The sequence below is a fragment of the Trematomus bernacchii genome, unplaced genomic scaffold (assembly GCF_902827165.1).
Source record: "Trematomus bernacchii unplaced genomic scaffold, fTreBer1.1, whole genome shotgun sequence".
NCBI classification, from domain to species: Eukaryota; Metazoa; Chordata; class Actinopteri; order Perciformes; family Nototheniidae; genus Trematomus; species Trematomus bernacchii.
Genome location: NW_022987698.1, coordinates 542,616 through 564,044, shown reverse-complemented (window position 1 = coordinate 564,044; position 21,429 = coordinate 542,616). Strand labels below are relative to the sequence as shown.

General features: G+C 37.6%; 1 protein-coding gene across 1 annotated transcript; it reads right to left on the bottom strand.

Annotated features, from left to right (window-relative positions):
* Nucleotides 1-4,415: 4,415 nt before the first annotated feature.
* On the bottom strand, nucleotides 4,416-7,058 carry mrps16 (mitochondrial ribosomal protein S16). The gene is made up of 4 exons (XM_034138564.1): nucleotides 6,932-7,058; nucleotides 6,673-6,703; nucleotides 5,133-5,399; nucleotides 4,416-4,801 (listed from the first exon to the last, which is right to left on the bottom strand). Exons 2-4 carry the CDS (start codon nucleotides 6,683-6,685, stop codon nucleotides 4,671-4,673), a joined length of 411 nt encoding a protein of 136 aa, XP_033994455.1. The 5' UTR covers nucleotides 6,686-6,703; nucleotides 6,932-7,058; the 3' UTR covers nucleotides 4,416-4,670.
* Nucleotides 7,059-21,429: the final 14,371 nt, after the last annotated feature.

Here is a 21,429-nt window from a genome sequence, read left to right as displayed (position 1 = left end):
ACGAGTATGGATCTCTGGATCTGCTATGCTATTACGGTTAGGAGCCGTCGGCTCCTCTGAGTCCCCACGAGTCTGCAGGAAGTTTCACTGATCCGCGTCCCCTCCCCTGAGCCAAACGATAACTTCTGGCAGCTATCCTACTTGCTAAAGGGTAGATGGACTGGGGTACGTTGTAATGTGATTTTACATGTTATAAAGAGAGTAGCGAGTGACGCAATTTATAGTTTTAATTTGTACGTCACACCAAGTGTGGGACTCAAAGGACTCGGGTTAATGGAGAGGGGAGACTCGTCACGACCAGCTCATTTCTAGGATCCGGGTTAATGATCCGGATGAATCAGGACTCGCCCATCTCTACCTCACAGCTCACACCGACAACAACAACAATGGCCGATTGTGCTCCAGCTTCCTCTGTACCTCTTCGGAAGACCAGATTCCCAGTAGGTAGCTGGTCTCTTCAGTGGACCACTGCTGCTTGTTAAGTTTCTCCATCGTTAAGTTTCTCCACAAACTGGATAAAACGCAGGCTTTTTGTTGTTGTTCAGGAGTTGATCCCGCCCTTGCCCCTGCCCCCGCCTCGACGTAAGCGTGACGTATGCGGTGCTTTTGCTCTAGCCGGACAAGTTTTTGGTGCTTGAAACTAACCGGATTCCGGAGCTAAGAGGCTGCTCCGCTGCGGTGTGAACAGGAAAAACCGGTGTTTTTCAAGCTCCAGCTCCGAACCGGCCCTGAAACACCGTTGGTGTGAATGAGGTAAATGAGAGATATTTAACATATTGTTAGTCTGGTATCGGATCGCTAGAAACACTGCTGTCATCAGACTGACAGGGGCTGTTCCATGCTCTGCTCACCCTCCCGCCGTCCAAATGGACTCAGTAGCGCCCCCTGCTGCCGTGGAGCATATGTGAGTGTGTGTGTACATTTGTGAGAAAATCCTGAGCACAACCACGGCGGAATATTACTGTCACGTGAGTCACGTGACTTTTGGCACTAATATTCCGTGACAAGAAAAAGTTTTGTACTTGTAAAAAAAAGTGTTGTACTTATGAAACCTATGCTGAATTTGTCTCTGAAACATGATTTATTAGAAAAATGTAATGTGTTTGTTTGATAGATACGTTTTTTATTTGCAAAACTAAATGCATTAGTTTGGAGATGGTGTTTTGTATTTGCTAACCACACTGTGTTTGTTAGTGAATCATAAGGCATTTGTAAAACTTGTTTATGGAGTTATGGCAGGAAATTAGCTCCATATTATGTCCTCCACAATATTAAACAGTAACACAATATATTTTACTTAACCTGGGCAAATATGTAATGGCTGTTTAATGATTATATTCTTACAATATTATGGTTGTATAATATTAACTGATATGCCAGTCAATCTGCAGACCGTATCAGTTATTTCCTTTTCATGTGAATTGTCTTGCTTACATGGAATAAAAAAACAAAAAAAACGAAGTGAACATTATAAGAACTTATAATCATAGTGACATTCTTTGCAATATTCTAAGTTGTGATCTGGATTTTAGACAGTTGTGTGTCATAGTTTTCAAATGCATGCGGGGAAAAAATAAATCCAGTATAAATAATTGATTAATGAATCACCAAAATACGTTCAATTATTTGTAAAAAATATATATAACTAATATATTGAGACAATTACGTTTCAGTATTGTGTTAGGGTTAATGTGCCTAATAACAGAGAGAAGCCAAGTAATTTGGTTTGAAGGCTATTTAAAATAACTATTCAGTCAAGTGATTAGTAAACTCCCCCTTTCTTTGGAATGAAAAATACAGAAAGCAAACACTTACCTCTTTTTTGTGTAAAGAAAACACAAAATGCCATGAGCAGGATGACCAAAAGCGCAAGGATTATAAAAAAGATGAAAAGCTTCCTCCGGTTACAGGACCACAAATGAATCCACTTTTTCATTTTTACGTGCATTTGGTTAACCATCCAAAAGATGAAAAGATAAAAAAATGTCACCTGCTGCTCACTCCATGTATAGGTAGTTGAAGTATGATGAAGAATAATAAGTTAAATGTTCTTTGTTTTTTAGTTCTGCAGTAAGCTTTCAATAATCTCCTCTATTGATGTCTGCAAATTGGAAGTCAAGTTCAATCCTGTTGGCAGTAGTAGCCTATGCTATATAAACATTTTCTCTATCAGTATATCTACGCTGTCATTTATAATCAGCTGCTAAACTGAGGTTAACTAAAGCAGTGCCCTCCCCTCCCTGGGTAAACATTTTTATGTATTGTTGCATAGCGCTACAAAGATTTGTGATTTTCCCTGAAACACCAATGACGTTGAAGTTGACAAGGAATAATGCTTGAGTGGTTGAGGTGGGGTTTGAGTGTGTGAGACTGTAGTCAAGCCGAGCTGCTCTTTCATCCCCAATAATTAGATGACATTCAACAAACACTTGAAAGGCTATTGCTGGAATTGTTCATTGAAAATGTTATTTACAAATATATATAAATATTATTATTGTATACACACACATGTATATATTTATACTGTATATAGACAATAAATAAAAGTTATTTGTTTTTAGTAGTATATTTATGCATTCATTGTTTTGTTCTCCAAACATACTTAGTGAATTGGATGTTAAATAGTCATAAATTGCAATTAGTATTATATTTGCTTATTGCTTTATTTCTAGTGTTTTTTTCGATCCAATATTTACACGCTATGGTAATAAGCTGGACATAATGCAGAAGGTCAAACGACTCTCACTTAATGTGTGACACATTGAGCAACATATCTAGGTTCAAGGTTCAATGTTCAAGGCTTTTATTTGTCATACGTACATAGCTACAGTGTAGTTATGTCGATGGAAATCTTAGGTCACAGGCTCCTCCAACAGTGCAACACAATAAAACTGAAAAACTAAATAAATAGTGCAAGTAAATGCACAAAAAATAGTAAAATAGTGCAATAAGAGTCTATATACAAGTGATTGGAATATTATATATTAGATAGATACTTTGTAAGTTGCAGCCAGATGAATGTTATGGATGTTCTTTCAGAAGTTCAGGTGTTTAACAGTCTCATAGTCCGTATAGTCATTATAATGAAATAGCCAATCTATGAATAGACTGTTCAACGTGATCCCAGCTAAGTTAATAAGCAGTCTCAATAGCAACAGGAAGAAATTAGCTGTGACGAAGTTAAACACAAATAGATGTTCTCAATCTTGATCAACAAATGTTTTCCACACCTCTATTTGCATATTAGAAAATCATTTCTGAAATGGCATACAAATAGAAATAACTGCATATTTCCTCCTCACATTGTCATGCTAGATTGCAATAACTTCTTAAGAGTGCTAAACTTTTTTAAAGGAAGTTGAGATCTGACTATGATTCCCAAACAATATGCTGACATTTGTAATCACAGTTGTATTTGGGACCCAGTGCACGAACAGGCCAAAGAATCAGAACGACATTATTTTACACTGCTTAAGAAGAATTAAGCAACATCAAAAGCAGGAAGTGTTGTTTATGATTAACTTTCAAAAGTCACCTGGGTGTTGTCAAGTTTGTTTTGGCTCAAATTAGTATTTTTATCATTAACTGATTGAAGTTAATCATACTTGTGGTTTGAATAGGCCTGTTCAAGATAAAAATAACAAGTGGACAAGGAAATGCTTGTTCATGTATAATGCGGAAAGATTATCCTTTAAATATGAATTACGTTTTTTTTTCCTTTATGTATTGGTGGTACGTAAAACATGTTCTTTCTCTAGAGCACATCTAAAAGATTTTTGTAAAAAGGGCTGAAACAGTAATAAATGTATATATATTGTGTTAATGTGTGTTTGCCTTTCTGCCAAAGGTTTAAGAAAAGATAACATGCATGTAGAGTTGTCTGCAAGCTTTTTTGTACAATAAGGTATAAATAATAAGTTACAGCATGACGGGTGGTTCCTTAATTTGACTTTAACTAAGAGATATGTCACAAAGCAGTTGGGAACAGTAAAAACATAATTTACTGCATAATCCCCAAATTATTGTTAAACATTGCATTACTTCTGTAAGAGTCATTTTCTACTTTACAAAGGGTTTCGATTTTACGCAATTCAGTCTAAGGGTGGGGAATTTTCTACTATGCCAAAAGGGGAACTAAATACCATAAAGCAGGCCAATAAACATATCAGCAAACCCACCCTCTTTTCTTGTCTTTGACATTACTTACGTTCATTATTGATTTACTGACGTTCACGTGTGCACATTCAAATATATACAGGCCAAAGAAAAGAACACAGACAAAAGAAGTAGAAATAATTGAACAGTTTACGATTCAGGTTCAAATTAAACAAAACAACCTAAATGTCCGTAATGCTTTTGAAAGTGCTAAGACAGAGAATGATGGAAAAAAGCTGTTACTTCTCCGAAAACAAAAACAAAATTTTGAAATACTTTATTGAAGTCAAATAAACAGAACATTCACAAACTGTCTGTTGTAGCATTCCATTCATTAACATCATCCATAGCTATTTAATTTGATCCAGAATCAGTTTGAATCTGAATTTTTCAAAGCTTCCATCAAAACAACTATAAATACAACATTTTCTAAATGACGTTAACATGAGCAGCCCACCCAAAAAGTAAGGAAACAAATAGATCAGTTCTCTCTTTTCAGTCCCAAGCTTCAAATATCACACTTCTGCCTCTTCCCGTCCCTCCCGCAGACCATCCTCTGTTCCTGTTGCTGTCAATTCGGTTTGGGCTCTTTGGCGCTCGGCGTCTGTTATGGTCATCGGGTGCAGAGGGAAAAATCCTGCCAACCCTGCGGAGAGAAAGGAAGACGATAACTTTTCTAACAATCTCTTGCAGAGACATTGCTTTGAATTGCCAAAATCGTAATAGTACTAGACAGTAGTCATTCCTTAAGGTAGAAGATAATATACTAAACAAGAATTCATAAAAAAAAGAGTCAACACAGAGACATATATTTTTAGATGAGTACTGCCTTAAAGGTGTAGGCACTCATAAAAGTTATGTATGGACTTTCTTGATCAAACAAATCAGTATGAGCAGCACAGTTCCTCTAAGACAGACATACTATTGTGGAGTGTTGATCCACCTTTAAAGAGAATGCTCACTTAGTTAATACACACCTAGAAGTTTGGCAACTGGCTTTGTAGTGTGTGCTCCACAGCCGATCCAGTACTTGATGCGGTCGAAGTTGAGGCTGACGAGTTTCTCGTTGTAGATGTTTGGGAGAGGGTCGTAGGAACCAAGCTGCTCCAAATATTTACCATCTCTTGCCCTTTTGTTGTAAGCTGCCACAATGCGGTAAAAGGGTCTGTTAGCTTGTTTGTGGCCTGCAAGAGCAAATCGGAGGACAACGTAACCCCCATGGTAATTCTTCAGCAGGAGCGATGCTGCAGAAGGAAATAAGCACGGTCAAGCATTGTCAAATACCAGTATTGATGTGAATAGGGTGGACTAAATGTAAGACAAATATCTCTGGATACAGCAAGACTAATCAGAAGCACAAAAAACTCTGCTTCATAAAACGACCATTGAGTTAAGATAAGATGAGTGTGATAAATCAATTAGTTTTAGTGTGGATATTCAACAGACATTCACTCCTGTTTTATTTTTCAGTTCACACACTGTCCGTAGTCAGAGGACAGTTAGCGCACATTCAAGGCCCTCGTTCATTACCACAGTGATCATCAATAAATTACAGTTTGAATGCCACAAAACCACTGTTATTTCCAATACCTCTGTGCTAACTTGTAAATATGATTAAAAATGATGCTAATTTTTTTTTAAATAAATAACATTGTATGTGGCACACATGTTTCATTACTGATAATTAATTAGTTTAACAAAAATATTTAAACGAAAGACCACTTTCAAGGTCATGCTACCCATCGACTCCAACATCTATACTATTATACTATATACTATATACACAACACTGGACAAGTGAGACACACCTGTTTTAATACGATTTTAGGGCTTTTTCTATTTTATGTGAATATGTTATGAAAATCCAGCAGTTTCTTTATTAAGAAGGCAAATGTCCTTTAAATAGCTTCCATATCCTGTGTCTTAGTAACTACAAATCAATGCAGCACTGGGTAAGTAGAGCACACCTCTTTTTATTGGATTTAAGCCACCCTTCTCATTTATGTGATTTGTTTTGCTTCATGTTACCTATTGACTCCAAATCTATACCATATGCTATAACTATACTGGACAAATGACACAAAAATGTTTTTGATTTGATCTTTTTCTATTTTAGAAGAGTATTTCTATTAAGAAATTAAGCAATTCTACATTTTTAAATTAATTTATTTTCAACTTTCCATGTCATATGACCCTATTGCATTTTAGTATACCTTCAATGTTGTATTGACACATTTTTAAATCATGCCTAAAGTAAATCCCATATGACATTCTGACATTTAAGTGTGACAAATTACTTCAATTTCTAATAACACAATATTTGTAACTGGCACAACAATTACCGTCGGGATGAATAAAGTCTTATCTTATCTCTGCTGATTCTCTTTCTATTTATGTGACTACACCTATCCCACATGTTATGATTGCTTGTGTTGCTGAAATCTAGCCCCAGGCCCTGCTGCCACAAGAAAAAAACATTAAAGAATCATGAAGAGCCTGTTCACACTGTATACTCACATAAATGAACCATTGTGTTGGCTGGATTATCCTGCAACAAACGAAAAGTTACCTTTAAACCAATGTGTCTAAACAATGCCAGCAAACAGTGTGATACTGTCATACATTAATTACATATCCGATTAGTCTGAAACATCATGTGTGTCTACAGTAGGGCTAACGTTATGTAGCTGTTGCTAAAAGCTAACTTTTACAGCAAAGAGCATCTCCTGTTTCAACACTACGTAGTTTAAAAATAAGCAAAGAATGAACAACATACCTCAACGGATGTTGAACGTCGTAAAGCACAATGTTCCTAGATGTCGGTCCCTTTTTTTAAATCGCTAGATCAACGTTAATAACTCAGCAGCAGAAGAGCAGTGTGACATTTGTCAGGGGGCCGCCATGTTTAAACAGGAAGTGACGTAGCGGCCTCAACCTCATTGCATATATTTGACACCAGATGGCGCTGTTGCACTTCTCTAAACTAAGGACGCTTGATGTGAATGCTTTTGCTTCAGAGTGAAATATGTTTAAAAACAATGAAAATAATTTTAAATAATTTATCTCAGCCTTGAAAATATCCCTCAAATTGGAAAAAGTATCCAATCTCACATTGACATTGGTTTCACCATATATCATCCAATCATTATATTGTTATCAATGCTGAAAACAACAAGCTTCTTTCATACAAATTAATTGGCTATAATTATATAGACTATCTGCTGTCATGGAAAGACCATATAAGATAAGATAAGATAAGATAGAACTTTATTGATCCCAATTTGGGAAATGTTTACATGACATTTCCTTGCAACGTTTTTACTATAGTATACTATGTGGTAAACTTGTTCTTCAATTTAAATACAACACTGCTTAACCAAAGATAATATGATAAAATATTGTAGGTCGGCTCAATAGGGAACTCTATGAATCAGCCCACCATCATAACATAATTCAGATCTGACAACAAAATTGTCTCTGACCAAAACCATATCCTAAACAGTGAATTCACATTTTTACTATCAAATCAGATGCAGGGATTCAACATGTTATAAGGTTAGGTTGAACACTTTTGTGCACCAGTCAATCCTTAAATGAAATATAAAAAGGTAATACCATGTGCAATGTACGTTAAATATCAAAAGTTAAGCCTTACACATTAACAGAATCCGAATGACTTAATTGATTCCCAGGGAAATTGGTTGATAGGTTTGACTCATATATAAAGCCAGTTATGATATACAATTAGATAGAAGAGACGTTCATTTAGTTGATTAAAGACTTCTACTCAATTCAAGAAAAATATTCTTGCAGTAAAAATATATATACTGTTTCCATTCATATTCCTAATTACATTCAAGTGTTGTATGCTTATATTATAATCATATGTTTGCTGCTACAGGATGCTTTTGTATTATTATTATTATTATTATTAATATTGGCACTTTTAACTCTTTGCGGTGGAGCTAACTTAAACCTGTATTTACATGATATTACCCTAAATTTAGTGGAATGTAAGTGTACTGTATAATGTAGTGCACAACGGGAATGCTAAAGAAAGGTTAAATCACATAACCTAATTACATTCAATTTACCAAATGCATTCAAAAAAGTAATGATTTCTTTGCTTTTGGTGATAAGCAAAACACACATTTTAAGTTCTAAAGCTTCTCAGTGGTGGGATAAAGCTTTCCTTCATACCGCTTTCAGACAATACAATCAGCACTGCATAGTAGACTGCACATACCAAGACCCACAATTCTCTTATTCATTCATGTTAAATGTTAATATTATACTAAATCTTATTTGCAATAACTGAATGAATATTACAGTATCAAGATTTAGTAAAGGTATTTGAGCCAGTACAAATATAATATCATGATGAACATCACATTTAAAAATATGACTTTGTAAACATTATGATCTGTTGCTACGCTCTCTGGTTACAACTGTCAGACAGGCCATGATTCACCTTCTCTTTTCATCAATTTCTATTCGACATCGGTTGTGTGTTTTACATCGGCAACACGTTGAGTTTTAAATTAGTTTCCACTGTCGACCCCAGCAGAGATGAAACACTGATTTCCTAAGAGCATTCGTGAATTCAGGGGTCATTGCATTGCCTGATGTCGTCCGAGTGCACAGAGATTTCTGCCCACTGAGAGCCTGACTGCCCCCCCCCCCCCCCACACGCACACACACACAGTCATGGAACATGGTGATTTCACACTTCTGTTGTGTAAAGCTTGTTTTTCTGTGTGTGTGTGACAAACACATGGTTTTCTGTGAGGAGAGGTCACTGAAGACACAATAGAGATGGGCCCTTGTTTGTCATTTTGAAACTATCCCACTGTCCCTGCGTGACTCCTCATATATAGAGCTAGTTATGACTTATAGATCAAATAAAATATGCATTACATAAGAATATTTATGAAATGAATACTTATTTTCAATTAACTTATCAAGCTCTCATTTGACCCAAATTATGCTTTTAGTGAAGAATTCATACAAGGTTGCCCCTTTTACACATTACAATGTATTCTCTAACTAACGTATCTTGTTATCCATCTTCAATTATGACATATTTCTACACAGCTCTGTAGCTGTGATGCTACTGCACGTTATATTACAATTTGTCAAGGGAAACATGACACATAACAAGACAAAATGCTTTAATTACCAACATCAGAAGCACTTCATACTACACATTATTTAAAACTAATCTACTTGAGTTATTTTATCACACTATCCAAACACTCACACACTTATTTAACTGAAAAGAATCACAAGCGTGTTAGTTTAGAAAGAGTTGAACATGTTGTCAGTTTGGTCTGTCACAGAAATCATTCCAGCAAACCAAATGACCAACATTACACAACATGTTTGGTTCTCAACAACCAGGGCTGATATTTCAAGAGGAAAGGATCATCATTGAGTTGACCACGTTTTTCGGCGGAAACATCAGAAAATGAATGGGCGCTTTACACAGCTAGGAAGCAAACAAAATGCATCTTACATGGTGAATCGGCAATGCGTGATTATCTGAACGGTGACATTGATTCTAGTTGTGGCTCACTCTCTCGTGAGGACCCCATGCTCTTTGGGATACCAAGATGAGTTGTTCCTCCTCTAATCATCTGTGACAGCTCAGTTAGAGACGCTCAGATGACCAGATATTTTACTAGGAAAAACCAAGAGAAGTCTGCTTTAAACGTAGAAAGCTGCTCCAGACATTGTAGTCAAAGATGTCTGAGTATAATTTGATTATGTGGAAGAAAAAGAAAATGCCACTTTCATCTTATAAACACAGAGCTTGATCTGACATTGTGCACTTATGAAACAGAAGCTCTCACTACCTCTTTAGCTGAATCAAAACCATATTCAAAATCATTGTAAGGCCATGGGTTTGTTAAATAGTCACAAATGTTTTTGTGTATTTCAAAACGATATCGTCGCAAAAGTTAGAAATAGTTTTAACAAATGACAACTGCTATCTCTAAATATGAGATATGTGATCCAATAGTTAGAAAGAAGTGTAAATGTTGATTGTTTGAGAACTTTTGGCACAATAGTACGTCAGATGAGTGAAATGGTACAGATTAGAGGGATTAAAAGGAATGAAGGCCTTCAACTTTAGGTGGACAGTTGGATGAGAAGGTGTATACCCTTCTCATATCAAAAGTTCAATATTATGTTACAGCCAGCATTCATTTGTTTACTATCAATGTCAAATATCATCTATACTGAAGCTAGTAACTCAAGGAAAACCCCCATGAACACTGCAAACATTAAATGGCCAAGATACCAAATGATCCAGATAACAATACAGGAGGCTATGGGAAATGTCTCGGACCTGATCAAAAATTAAAAGACACAAAGTGACATTTTCATTTCTTATCTGTGGAACATTGAAATACCACATAAAAACCAACAGGGATCAAACATTAGTCCTGTGTTAACCACTCAGTCACCCCAAACTCTTGAACGCATTAAACTATTTTATGCTACTTACTTCTGAAGGCCATCTCTACACCAAGTAATACATTTTCTAAGGTAGATTATCACTGAAATAGCCGATCAAACTGCTAATTTACACCAAATGAGGTTTTAAGTTTGTTGTTTTAAGTGTATTTCTTTAAAAGGAACAGCATATGCGTAAGATTCTCAAGCTTGATTAGTCAGAATAATAGATCTTTTCAATCACAGGCGCCGTGTGACTTCTAGTCTGTGAGCTCTTTGTGATGCCCCGTGCTTTTTTAAGCATCTGTGTCCATCTTGAGCAGAGATAGACGTTATGGTTGCAGAGAGCACCTAATGGAAAGACAGGATTCAGTCACAGATGGGGGGTCAAGTGATCTCCCTTCTCTGCAAGGATCTTTCAGATGGTTGTGGGGAAACTAATTGCAATAGCATGCAAAATGGAGGCATTACTTTTATCTTCATTAACAAAGAGACTTTTTATTTTTTCTTAGATTTTTTTCCTCCAGGATTTTTCTTGCAGCCCCTGATTAAAGCAAAAATGATCTGTGTAAATTGAAAGGCATGTGGTTGCTTGAATTGGGTAACAAATCAGTACATTTTGTGGGTGATACACAACCTATTTTATTAGACAGTATTGTAAAATACTTATTTGAAATAGCTAATTCTGTTTGACCACTAATTATGTAGTAACAGTGGTAATTTACCAAAGCAAACTGTATTAGAATCTCGTTCCATTTTGAAACCTTTGCAGAGTATAAGGTCTATGCTGCATTTCAACCTGGACCATCATACACTCAAATGTTTTTGTTTCATCATTTTCATCTTGTACAACAAAACTTTTTAGCTGTGAAACTCAAACTCTTGCAGGGCTAAAACACATCTTATTAAAATGGGGTTGCGAACTACTATTTCTAGTAGGGTTTAACTACTTTACATTTTCTTTAGCACTGAAAAGACAACATTTAGCAAACAAATTCCATCACCATGTTTCAACAATGCTAGAAGGGGAACTCATTTTAGACAATTACATTTCCAAGGCCCATACAATTACTCATTATTCAGTTTTTATCAGTGGTGAACCATCAGGGCCTTCAAGGTATTCAGAGAATACCCTGGAACACTACAAAATGTAATAAAATGTATATAAAATGAATAAATGAGAATCGTATCTGTGTTGTTGATCTGCAATATTACAGTGTTACGTTGATTTGTTTGTCCTTCTCAGACCATGCACTACGCATTTCAGTGGTTTTGTGTTAGAAAAGAAAGCAACCAATCAGATCTTGTTCTGGGTCTCTGTGTAGAATATCCTTCAACCAAGGTATTCTATATCCAGGGGTGCACACAACTTTCTCAGTGAGGTACTCAGATGAGTACCTGGAGTCAGTGGGTGTTTCTCAATCGCCAGTACGCTTGCTTGGTAGCACATGTCTGCCGAGCATCTCGCTTCAGAAGCGAGTCAAGAATACTTCCTGGCATTCGGAAAACGAAGTGTGGAACACGCTAGCAAGTGTGCAGGTGTGCGTCATATGAGAGGCCCCCGCCTTACATCTTCCGCCACAGATTTGGGGAAATTGGTCCGTGCGCAAAGCATTGTGGGGATTTTAAGACCGCGGAGTCTACTCATGTGCAGCCTCGATATTTCTCCAAACGGAGTACGCCAGGCTCGGTAGATTTCCAAGTATACTGGAGATTGGAACAGTACTTCGGCGGGGGGTGTGTGTGTCTACAGAAGGTCTAGTTGTGATAGACACGGTTCGCCACTGGTTTTTATAACTGGTGACCTGAACTTTTACAATGCAGGATTGTTAAGGATGGGAAACACAACTTTAATAGGATATAGTTTGAGAAAAAAAAAACCATTGCGTTCAATCAAAGCAAAAAAAACAACTATTCAACATCCACTGGAACTATGTAAAACTGAAAGAGACAAAGATTGCAGTTCCTCTAGTGGCCACTTTATGCTGGAGTCAATCTTCAGAGACCATATAGAAATGTCAAACTTTACAGCAGAAATAAACATATTTAACCCGGCATGGTTCATATAACGGTGTTGTTTCTATGGCTACATTTTCATTTATCGCAACTAAACGGGGGTATTTTTTTTAAATCACCGATTTAAAATAGGCTATGCTTAATTCAAGGCGTAGCCACTTTGAGTGACAGGTACATTCCCACAGGTTGCTAGTCTCTGGGTGTTTCTCAAGAAGGAGAAATATCGAGGCTGCACATGAGTAGACTCCGCGGTCTTAAAATCCCCACAATGCTTTGCGCACGGACCAATTTCCCCAAATCTGTGGCGGAAGATGTAAGGCGGGGCCTCTCATATGACGCACACTTGCTAGCCTGTTCCACTCTTTGTTTTCCGAATGGCAGGAAGTATTCTTGCCTCGCTTCTGAAGCAAGATGCTCGGCAGACATGTGCTACCAAGCAAGCGTACTCGCGATTGAGAAACACCCTCTGTAGTCTGTACCGACGATGCAAATGACAATTCGAGTGTTGAAAATCAGGACCCAATCAACACTCCATAGGCTATATTTGTTCAGGTGCTCCCCGGAAGATAAACAGATTTTGATGACACATATCGCTCTTGCTGTAATAGTCAACCTTATTTATGAATGCAATTGTTTGTAAGTTTGACTGGAAACTGTTGGAGTCTGAATGATATTATTTGAAAGGGAAGCTTTTGTATCGGACTTTAATTCACAATCACCAGGAAACAGTGCGCGGCCCTTCAATCGCTTAAAGTGTTGGTTTTAACTGATGGGTTAATTGAATTCAACCCAGTCTCACGGCATTTCGTGTTATAGTCACGAAATGTATTTAATCTATTGATTCGTGTTCACCAACACGATTCTTTTCGTGTCACACAGAACGATTTTAAAAGCAATGTAGCCTATTTCTATTGGTAGTAGGCTATGTTTCGTGCCTGCACCACGTATTTTTGTCCAGTCGGGTCTTGGAATACCAGAAGCTGTGTGGTTCATAAAAACATTTTCTTCAGAATACTGAAATCTGTATTTTTTGTCATCTTTTTTTCCTTCTAATTTGTTATTATTTGGTGCAGGCACGAAACATACTACCAATAGAAATACATTGCTTCTAAAATCGTTCTGTGTCAGAATACTGAAATCTGTATTTGTTTAAATCTGTTTTTCCTTCTAATTCTTGTGTGACACGAAAAACAAATGGCGAAATCGTGTTGGTGAACACGAATCAATAGATTAATTTCGTGACTATAACACGAAATGCCGTGAGACTGTGTTTGACATATAACCTGTTCACCTGCATCACAGGAGGCCGAGAGGAGCACCGCTGAGAATGACGCTTTTGGTCAATAGTATGAAGCTGCAAGCTGCGTGTCACACGAACACGTTTAAGAGGTATGTATAGCGCTATAGCGGTTTAGATAGCCGTCTATTAAGTTAAATATACATTGGCTGTGACTTGTGAGTATGTGGTTGACTGAAGTGGATGAACATTAAACTTTGTAGTAAATGATTTGTTGCAATCTGTTGAATGAGACTATTTAATATGGTGTGCGTTTCGGACAGTGGCGTGTATACTGTGGCCAGCTTCAGTGAAATGCAAGTGACCCATGTGGATAGGCGGCAAATAGTAGATAGCTTGATAAAGTTAGTAATGTAAGACAAATCATCCACGTTTTATTGCAATTCAGTAAACCTCCTGGTGAAAAGAAATGCTCTTGATGGTTACATTAAAATGTGTGACGAAATAAGTAGGCTAGTATGCATGTTAGTATGGCCTATACAGTAATGGATATATTGCCAAATTAGTAAAGGAGAGACATGAAACGTTCTTCAAGGCAACAATTATGTTCAATTATTAATTTATTGCCAATACAAAGCAGTGGGTGTCTCACAAATAAAGGTATTTGTGAATTCAATATTGATGGTGGTAATTGTGATGATATGGATCCCAGTGAGTTCATAAGTTACAACAGGAATAGGTCATGTTCCACTTCCTTTATTTAAAGCAGCTGCACAGAAGGCCACACGTGTTGCTTGTATGGCAGCTTTAAATGAGAGGCTTGTACTTGAGAAACAGATGCAACAAATTAGGAGAGATGAACAGATTGACTTGGAAACTGAGCTAGCTGCATACAATGCCAAGTTGGCCTTTTTCTTTTAGGTTTCAGATCATATACTTTATGGTTCAGATGTACAAGGTTTTTCTCATGCACCAATACATAGCCTGGTCTCTGGTTTATTATTATATAACACCAATTACCCCATGGCAAAAGAGTATAAGCAAAATGGAGAACAACACAGGAAAAGGATTGGTCATTGCCACAGAGCAAGCAGCCAGCAAGGGTCACAAGACCAAAGCATATGCTTTATTCCTGCGTGGAAGTGGTAATGTAATGGAAGAGCTTCATTACATGCAGGAGTTGGATATGCCCAGCAATTTTGAAATGGTTGTTTCTAAATTGCCATATAAACTCAGAGAATGAAAGCCATGGAAGCCTCAAATAACCCGTCTCATTTCATTGACGTTGTTGCATTCCTTGAGAAGCATGTGTCCTCTCTGACCCAATCATAGAGACATTACAGATGTATCACAGTTTGCGCAAAAGCTTCCAAGTTCCAGATACATAGTAACACTTATTGATTCTATTGGAAATTGAACGACAAATGGCTCAAAGCCACAGTAGAGCTTGGTCAGATTTTGACCACACACAGGTCACACACATGCCGAGGCAGTATCTTGATTCAGTTACGTTGATGTATGTTGTTTTTTGTAAATCTGTTTGAAAAGCTGTTGAAGTTATAATTATACCGGAAAACAAAACCTGAGTGATGTTTTAAGTTGTTTCCAATTGGGAAAAAGCTTTTATATTGGACTTTTTATGCACAACTGCCACATAAGATAATCAGTGCTTCAATTACCTCAACAGTACAGTGTATGTTAAGCCTCTATATCCTCTTTAGCCTCTATATGTACTAAGACATTTATTTTTTTCATCCATTTTATCTATATTTTGGGGAAACAGATTTTTTTTTAATAGTATTATTACTACTAAATCTGAACACTCTGAATTCCACCTTTTTCTGTAAAGCAAGTATAAAGTAATCCATATACCCAAACCTATCTGATTGCAACTTAAATTGTATGACACTTCACTTGGCAAACTATTTTGTTTTTAAAGCCCTACTAGTTTTTTAAACAATCAATAGCCAGTGAAGGCCAACATCATGGTACAGCTAGTTAAAGGCATTATTTTTTTATCAAATTCAGTCAACACATCACATTTTGATTTCTGATATGAGGGGTTGTGACCTGCTTCCTGTGCTGCTGCTCTTCACAGACCTCTGCTTACAGAGCTGAAGCGGCAGAGCCACACTGGTAGGTTGTGTGAGAGGACAAGTGGATTTGGCATGCACATCAGAGCGTGATACCCTAGCATTTTGGTCCTATCACATGCCACACACACTCTCACACACTCTCACACAAGTACAACAAGCACACAGAGCATTCTTGGTCGTGTAAAATGGATTGTAACACATGGCCACTGTAATGAAATCATGCCAGCAACCCACAGAATTCCTTTACAGACAAACTCTCTAAAGGTTTCATTGAACGCTCAGTGGCCAGTGTTGTTAAAGCATTACAAGGAGGGTTTACAACTGTATTTCTTTAAACATTGGAAAATAATCTGTGTTTCCTGTTTTTACTGCAAAAACAGGGAATGGTAAGAGAGCCATACTTTATTTTCCTAATGTTGGTGGACAAAGCATAAACGGGTTTACTTTTAACAAACTTCCAATTCGATTTATGCTTCATTTGATCAATGAAAAAAATGTTTCAATTAATAGAAACAGCCTTCTGGTTGTTTTCCATAAACCTTTGAAGGGATTTTGAGCAAAGAGACACATTTCATCGGGGACATATTCTTCCAAAAATGCTAGTTACCTGATTTAGTTTCAGTCATGTTTATGCCCGCTTCAGGGAAATCTGTTCATCTGTGATCCTTCACATTTAGGTGTAAGTGTAACCTGTTTATTGAACACCCAGTAGCAATGCATAGATTACCTCTTGTGTAACTGTAATGATGCCCCGCTCTTACGGAACTGACACTAAAACCAAAAGCCGTCTTATCTTGGGGACATTGTAGGCGGCCATGACAAGTTCTACATCATTTAAAAGTGTTGCATTATCTCAATGCGTTTGTTCCGGTCGGAGGCGAAACATCAAAGACACGAGATCAGCGGTTGGCTATGACATGGTACCTTGTTTATGCACAACTCAGAGTAGCAGGCGCCGCGTTAAACTCTCACGACCAACGCCATACTCGTATAAACCAACGTTACTAAAACTGGTGTCGCAGCTAGAGTGGGATTTTGTGCAACAGTCAACCAGAGAAAGGTGCTTTTATTGGTTTTCTGTTGTGTTAAACAGAAGAAGACAGGTGAGCTCTGCTGTGGTGTGATAAGAGCCTCAGGACAACAGGTTTCTTAACACATTGTTAAAGGTGGATAAAGGATTGCTGTTGCACCTCCTGAGACGCTGAGGAGACAGCAGCCATCATCATGGCTTTGTCATGTTGCCTTGTCTTTTGTATTTTATTTGTCCCTGTTCCTGGCTTCAAAGTGTGAGATCGCTCTGATTTAAATACTTCAGATTGTCTGTATTTACGCAGTGGATTGTCCATCTTCTCTCTTGTTTTCTACCTGTCTCTTAATGATCAAACTATTCTTTAACCCAGACTATCTATCTCCATAGTTTGTTGCCTTGGTGCCAAGTGAAGGTGCTATTGAGGGTACACAGAAGTCACACTATAATGAACAGTGACAGGATGTCATCCCCTCAGCCTGGAGCTGCCACCCCGACACCCACCTGCACCCGTCCAGCTGAGCCTGCCGTGTCTGTGACGTCACAGCCAATTGATGGTGTTGCAACAAGCAGGCAACATTACCCCCTTCCCAGCATTTGCATGATATGAGGGATTTGTCTTCTCTTTTCTGCCATAGTTGGACCATCGTTTGGTATTTTCCACATCCAGTTTCTCATCCCTCTGAAACCTCTGATCTCTTTGGAAATCCAGAGAGGGCTGCCCTCTCTAAGTGGCCTTCGGCTGTGTTTGATCACTGGTTGAGTTATAGATGTCTCCATGAGCCATAACTCAGAAGCCAGACTCAGATGTCAACATAACATATGTTGTTTTTCCGCCGTCCTACCACACGTTCTGTGTGAATAGAGTACACGGAGATGTAGGAAATAGTAAGATTGTTGTGGGATGCCTGATGCTCTCTCACAGAAGTTCCCAATTGTTTTTTAATAAAGATATCCGAAACAATAACCAAAGGTCAACAAAAACAGTTTTTTCTCTCCTCTGAATTTGTTTTAAAGGATTATTTAGGTCTGAAGAGATTAAAGTTTTCAGTATTTTACAAAAACTGAAATATTTACCAAAGAATAATTTCAAATCTGTTAAAACTGAATGTTTCACTTATTCGTCCCAGACTCAGGGTTGGTTCTTCAATCTTTATGTTGGTGAGAAATGGGATTCTCTGTTCTTCTTTTTATTACATTTCCAAGCTGGCTCACCTTTACAGACTTTATTTTATTACGCCTGTACTGTCGAGCCAGCTAGGAGGAGACTGTGGGAGTTCAAGCTAGGTTCACATATAGGCTAACCTTTTCCAAATGAGTGCGAGGAATGCTCCTTATTAACCAAACATCACCTTGTCAGGCCCTGTTCAGAGCTCCTCCCTGTGCCACACATAATGAGATGAATATCTCAAATCTGCTTTCTTTAGTTAAAGACACAAAGTAAGCTTTTTGCCAGACTCCTCCTAAGAGCGCATCTAATACGCTCTCTTGCTATCGTGATAAAATAATTTCCATAAGGAAGTGATTACACATTTTAATAATTCTGAGCAGATGTGAAAATGTCTCAACAAGTTAACAAGGCTGTGGTGGAAGTGCAGATCTTGTCACTGTTGAGGCAGCGTGCCGCGGCATCATGAAACCCACGAGCCTGGCAGGGAAGGTGAACAGACGGAGGATGATGGAAAATTGTTGACACATTATTTTCTTTATGCAAAAACACACAAAAAACGTCCTCCTTGAAATCTCTTGGTGACGGTTTATCACAGTGACCCCTGTTATGTTGCACACAGGCAGACTTCTCACGCTATACTTTATTATTCAACACAGTAGAGACTAGCCATCATGGGAGTATGAGTGCAGATGTTAGATTATTTTAAAAAGAAAACGAACTTGCCTTCAGCAAGAATATGCCCACAAAATGGGAAAGAGCTTCAGGAAACTATTGAAATAGATACTGAACTGAATAACTATTTTTATAGATCAGGCTAACAGAGACCATAAGATTGTGGCAGACAGACTATTTGTCTACTTGTTTAGTGTGTTTTGGTAAATTGGTGTAAATTGTGTCTTACACTTGTTTTAACATTGTTTTTTTTATCTCTACTGTTTTGTATGTTTCATGGTCTATCCTCTTCACTTTGAACAGGATCAGAATTCAAGAAAATAGTGTTATTCATTTTATTATAGTATACAAACATAGCAGAACAAAGGTCTATCAGCTTGGTTGGACATCTTTCAGAAAGTGATTGTTACATCTGCTGAATAAAGGAACATAATAATCTTATACTGCACACCATGCTCTAAAGACAAAAAGTGTTTTTTGCATTTAACTCTCCCCTTCACTTACTGGCAGATTTTTAAATACAGTAAAAAATAATCTTTATATAAACGTAATGCCTGTGCTTCTCGCCTTTGTTCAGCTCAGACGAAGATAAAGCCTAAATTGGCGATGCATCTCATCAAAGGTGTTTTCTCTTTGTGCTCCTCAATGTGAATAGCTTAATGTTGTGTATAGAGAAAATACATGTAGATAGGAGAGGGGGGGAAGTGTTCACCTACAAGCAAAAAAGAAACTTTGGTAATTGCCATAACACAAATAATGAGAGGCTATGTAGGAAAGTGTTTGAAGAGCGGTCCTGATCAAGATAAGATTGGAGACAGTATCATGAGAGAGGAAGTGTTTTTCTGTCTGCTGCAGCTGAAAGGAAACTTAAGTGACAGAGTTACTTATGAGCCAGACGCTGAGCAAACCCTGCAGAAATAACCAGGCTAAATGGAGTTTAGGGTGTGACCAGAGAGTCGAATTCAGTTGCCTCTTGTGGTCAGAAACATAATGCATTGCACAAATATTTTGACTACAGATCTGTTTTTTTTTTTTTTATGTATTAAAAAGTAAATCAATAGTCGCCCACTAGTGGACAAGGTGCCACAACCATATTCATTTATAAATTAATACTCCAAAAATGTGTTTTTTGTTTTATAGACTAAACATTTTCTGGCCGCTTATAAAACTGTGATGTTACATAAAGAACCATTTATACACAAAATGAAGAGAACCCTACACACAAGTGTGTTTCTCTGCAATAAAGGCTTGTTTTGTTGAGCTTGCATTTCTTTTTCGGCTACTGTTTTAATTGGAGCTCTAAAGTTGTTTGTTTTAGTCTTTATGTCGGTTGTTGAGGTGTTTGTGTTGTGCACCTCCTGCGTAACTGTGTGAAAAAGTGCAAATGGAAACTTGGAAACATTCACTTTTTATTCTTCTTACCTTTTAGAATAAATATTGCAACGGCATACGCTGTAAATCAAAATTATTGAAATACCTCAAATCCAGCAAAAAAAAGAGTATACAGGATGGTTTACATAATGACCTGTCTGAAAATATTACAAACTGAACATCATCACATTACATTTCCTTATGTCAATGATGCACCTTTTCTCTGCAAAGTGCAAACTCCACTTTTTGGATGTGTGTAATCATCTACAGCTGCATCAAATGAATAACAGGCTAATATAGTTTGGATAACAGAGGCCAGACCTAAAGGTGGTGAACCAATGTTTTTTTTCCCAGGGTGTATAAGCTTTATTTATGTGTGCAGACAAAAAAACATAACTGTTAGCTTTAGGGAAAAAGAGGGAAAATATTAGAAAAATAACTTGCTTTCCATAAGAGAAATGTGCTATTGTTTGGATCTCACATGATTGATGCTTGACTTAATCCAGTGCTCTTTGCGCCATCCCAGGAGGGTGAGCGGTCTCTTTGTGCCTCTCTGTCCCATGTGAAGCAAACCAAAGCGGGAGAGTGAGGGTCATAGCTATTCGGCAGGGTACCAGATCCTTCCCACCGGCACATCTGCATGTGAAATCGCCATTTCACCCCTCCACACTCCCTAATTGTTGCTAAAATTATTTGTGAAATTGCCTTCCACCAGGAGTGTTTTCCACGGCAATTGTCACACAATTTTATATGCACGGTGGGCCCACAGAGTTGACACATGCACCTCTTCTTTTCTGCCATATGTGCTCTTTTTATTCGAGTTTAATAGCGCGTTATTATTATTTTTTCAAAACAATTACCTTTAAGCAATTACTCTTGTGCTTACGCGAGGGCAAGTCAACCTGTTGTCGTCAATAGCGGGTCGATCCTAATGTTGTCATTACCACAAAAGCTATAGGAGCGATTTAGATGTTCATGCTGCGCACATTTACTTAATTGAAAGGTTAACAAGCCAAACGCATCTTATAGTAGCCTTCGCCGGGCAGGGCTGCTATTGCGCGCTAGTCTATTGTCAATTTAGAAATCACACCACCAACTCCTGACTCAATTATTTAGGGCCGTTTTTTTTTTTTTTTATTCACACCAAGCTTTACTTGTGTTCCGGCGCATGTATAGAAGAATGCATGAAGGCGTTTACACTCGAATAGTTTTATCGATGTTGGTC

What these genes read in the sequence shown, in the direction of transcription:
- mrps16 (XM_034138564.1), bottom strand. An exon ending in GCCAGTTGCCAAACTTCTAG is followed by an intron (nt 4,802 to 5,132) that starts GTGTGTATTAAC and finishes TTCTCTCCGCAG; the next exon opens with GGTTGGCAGGATTTTTCCCT.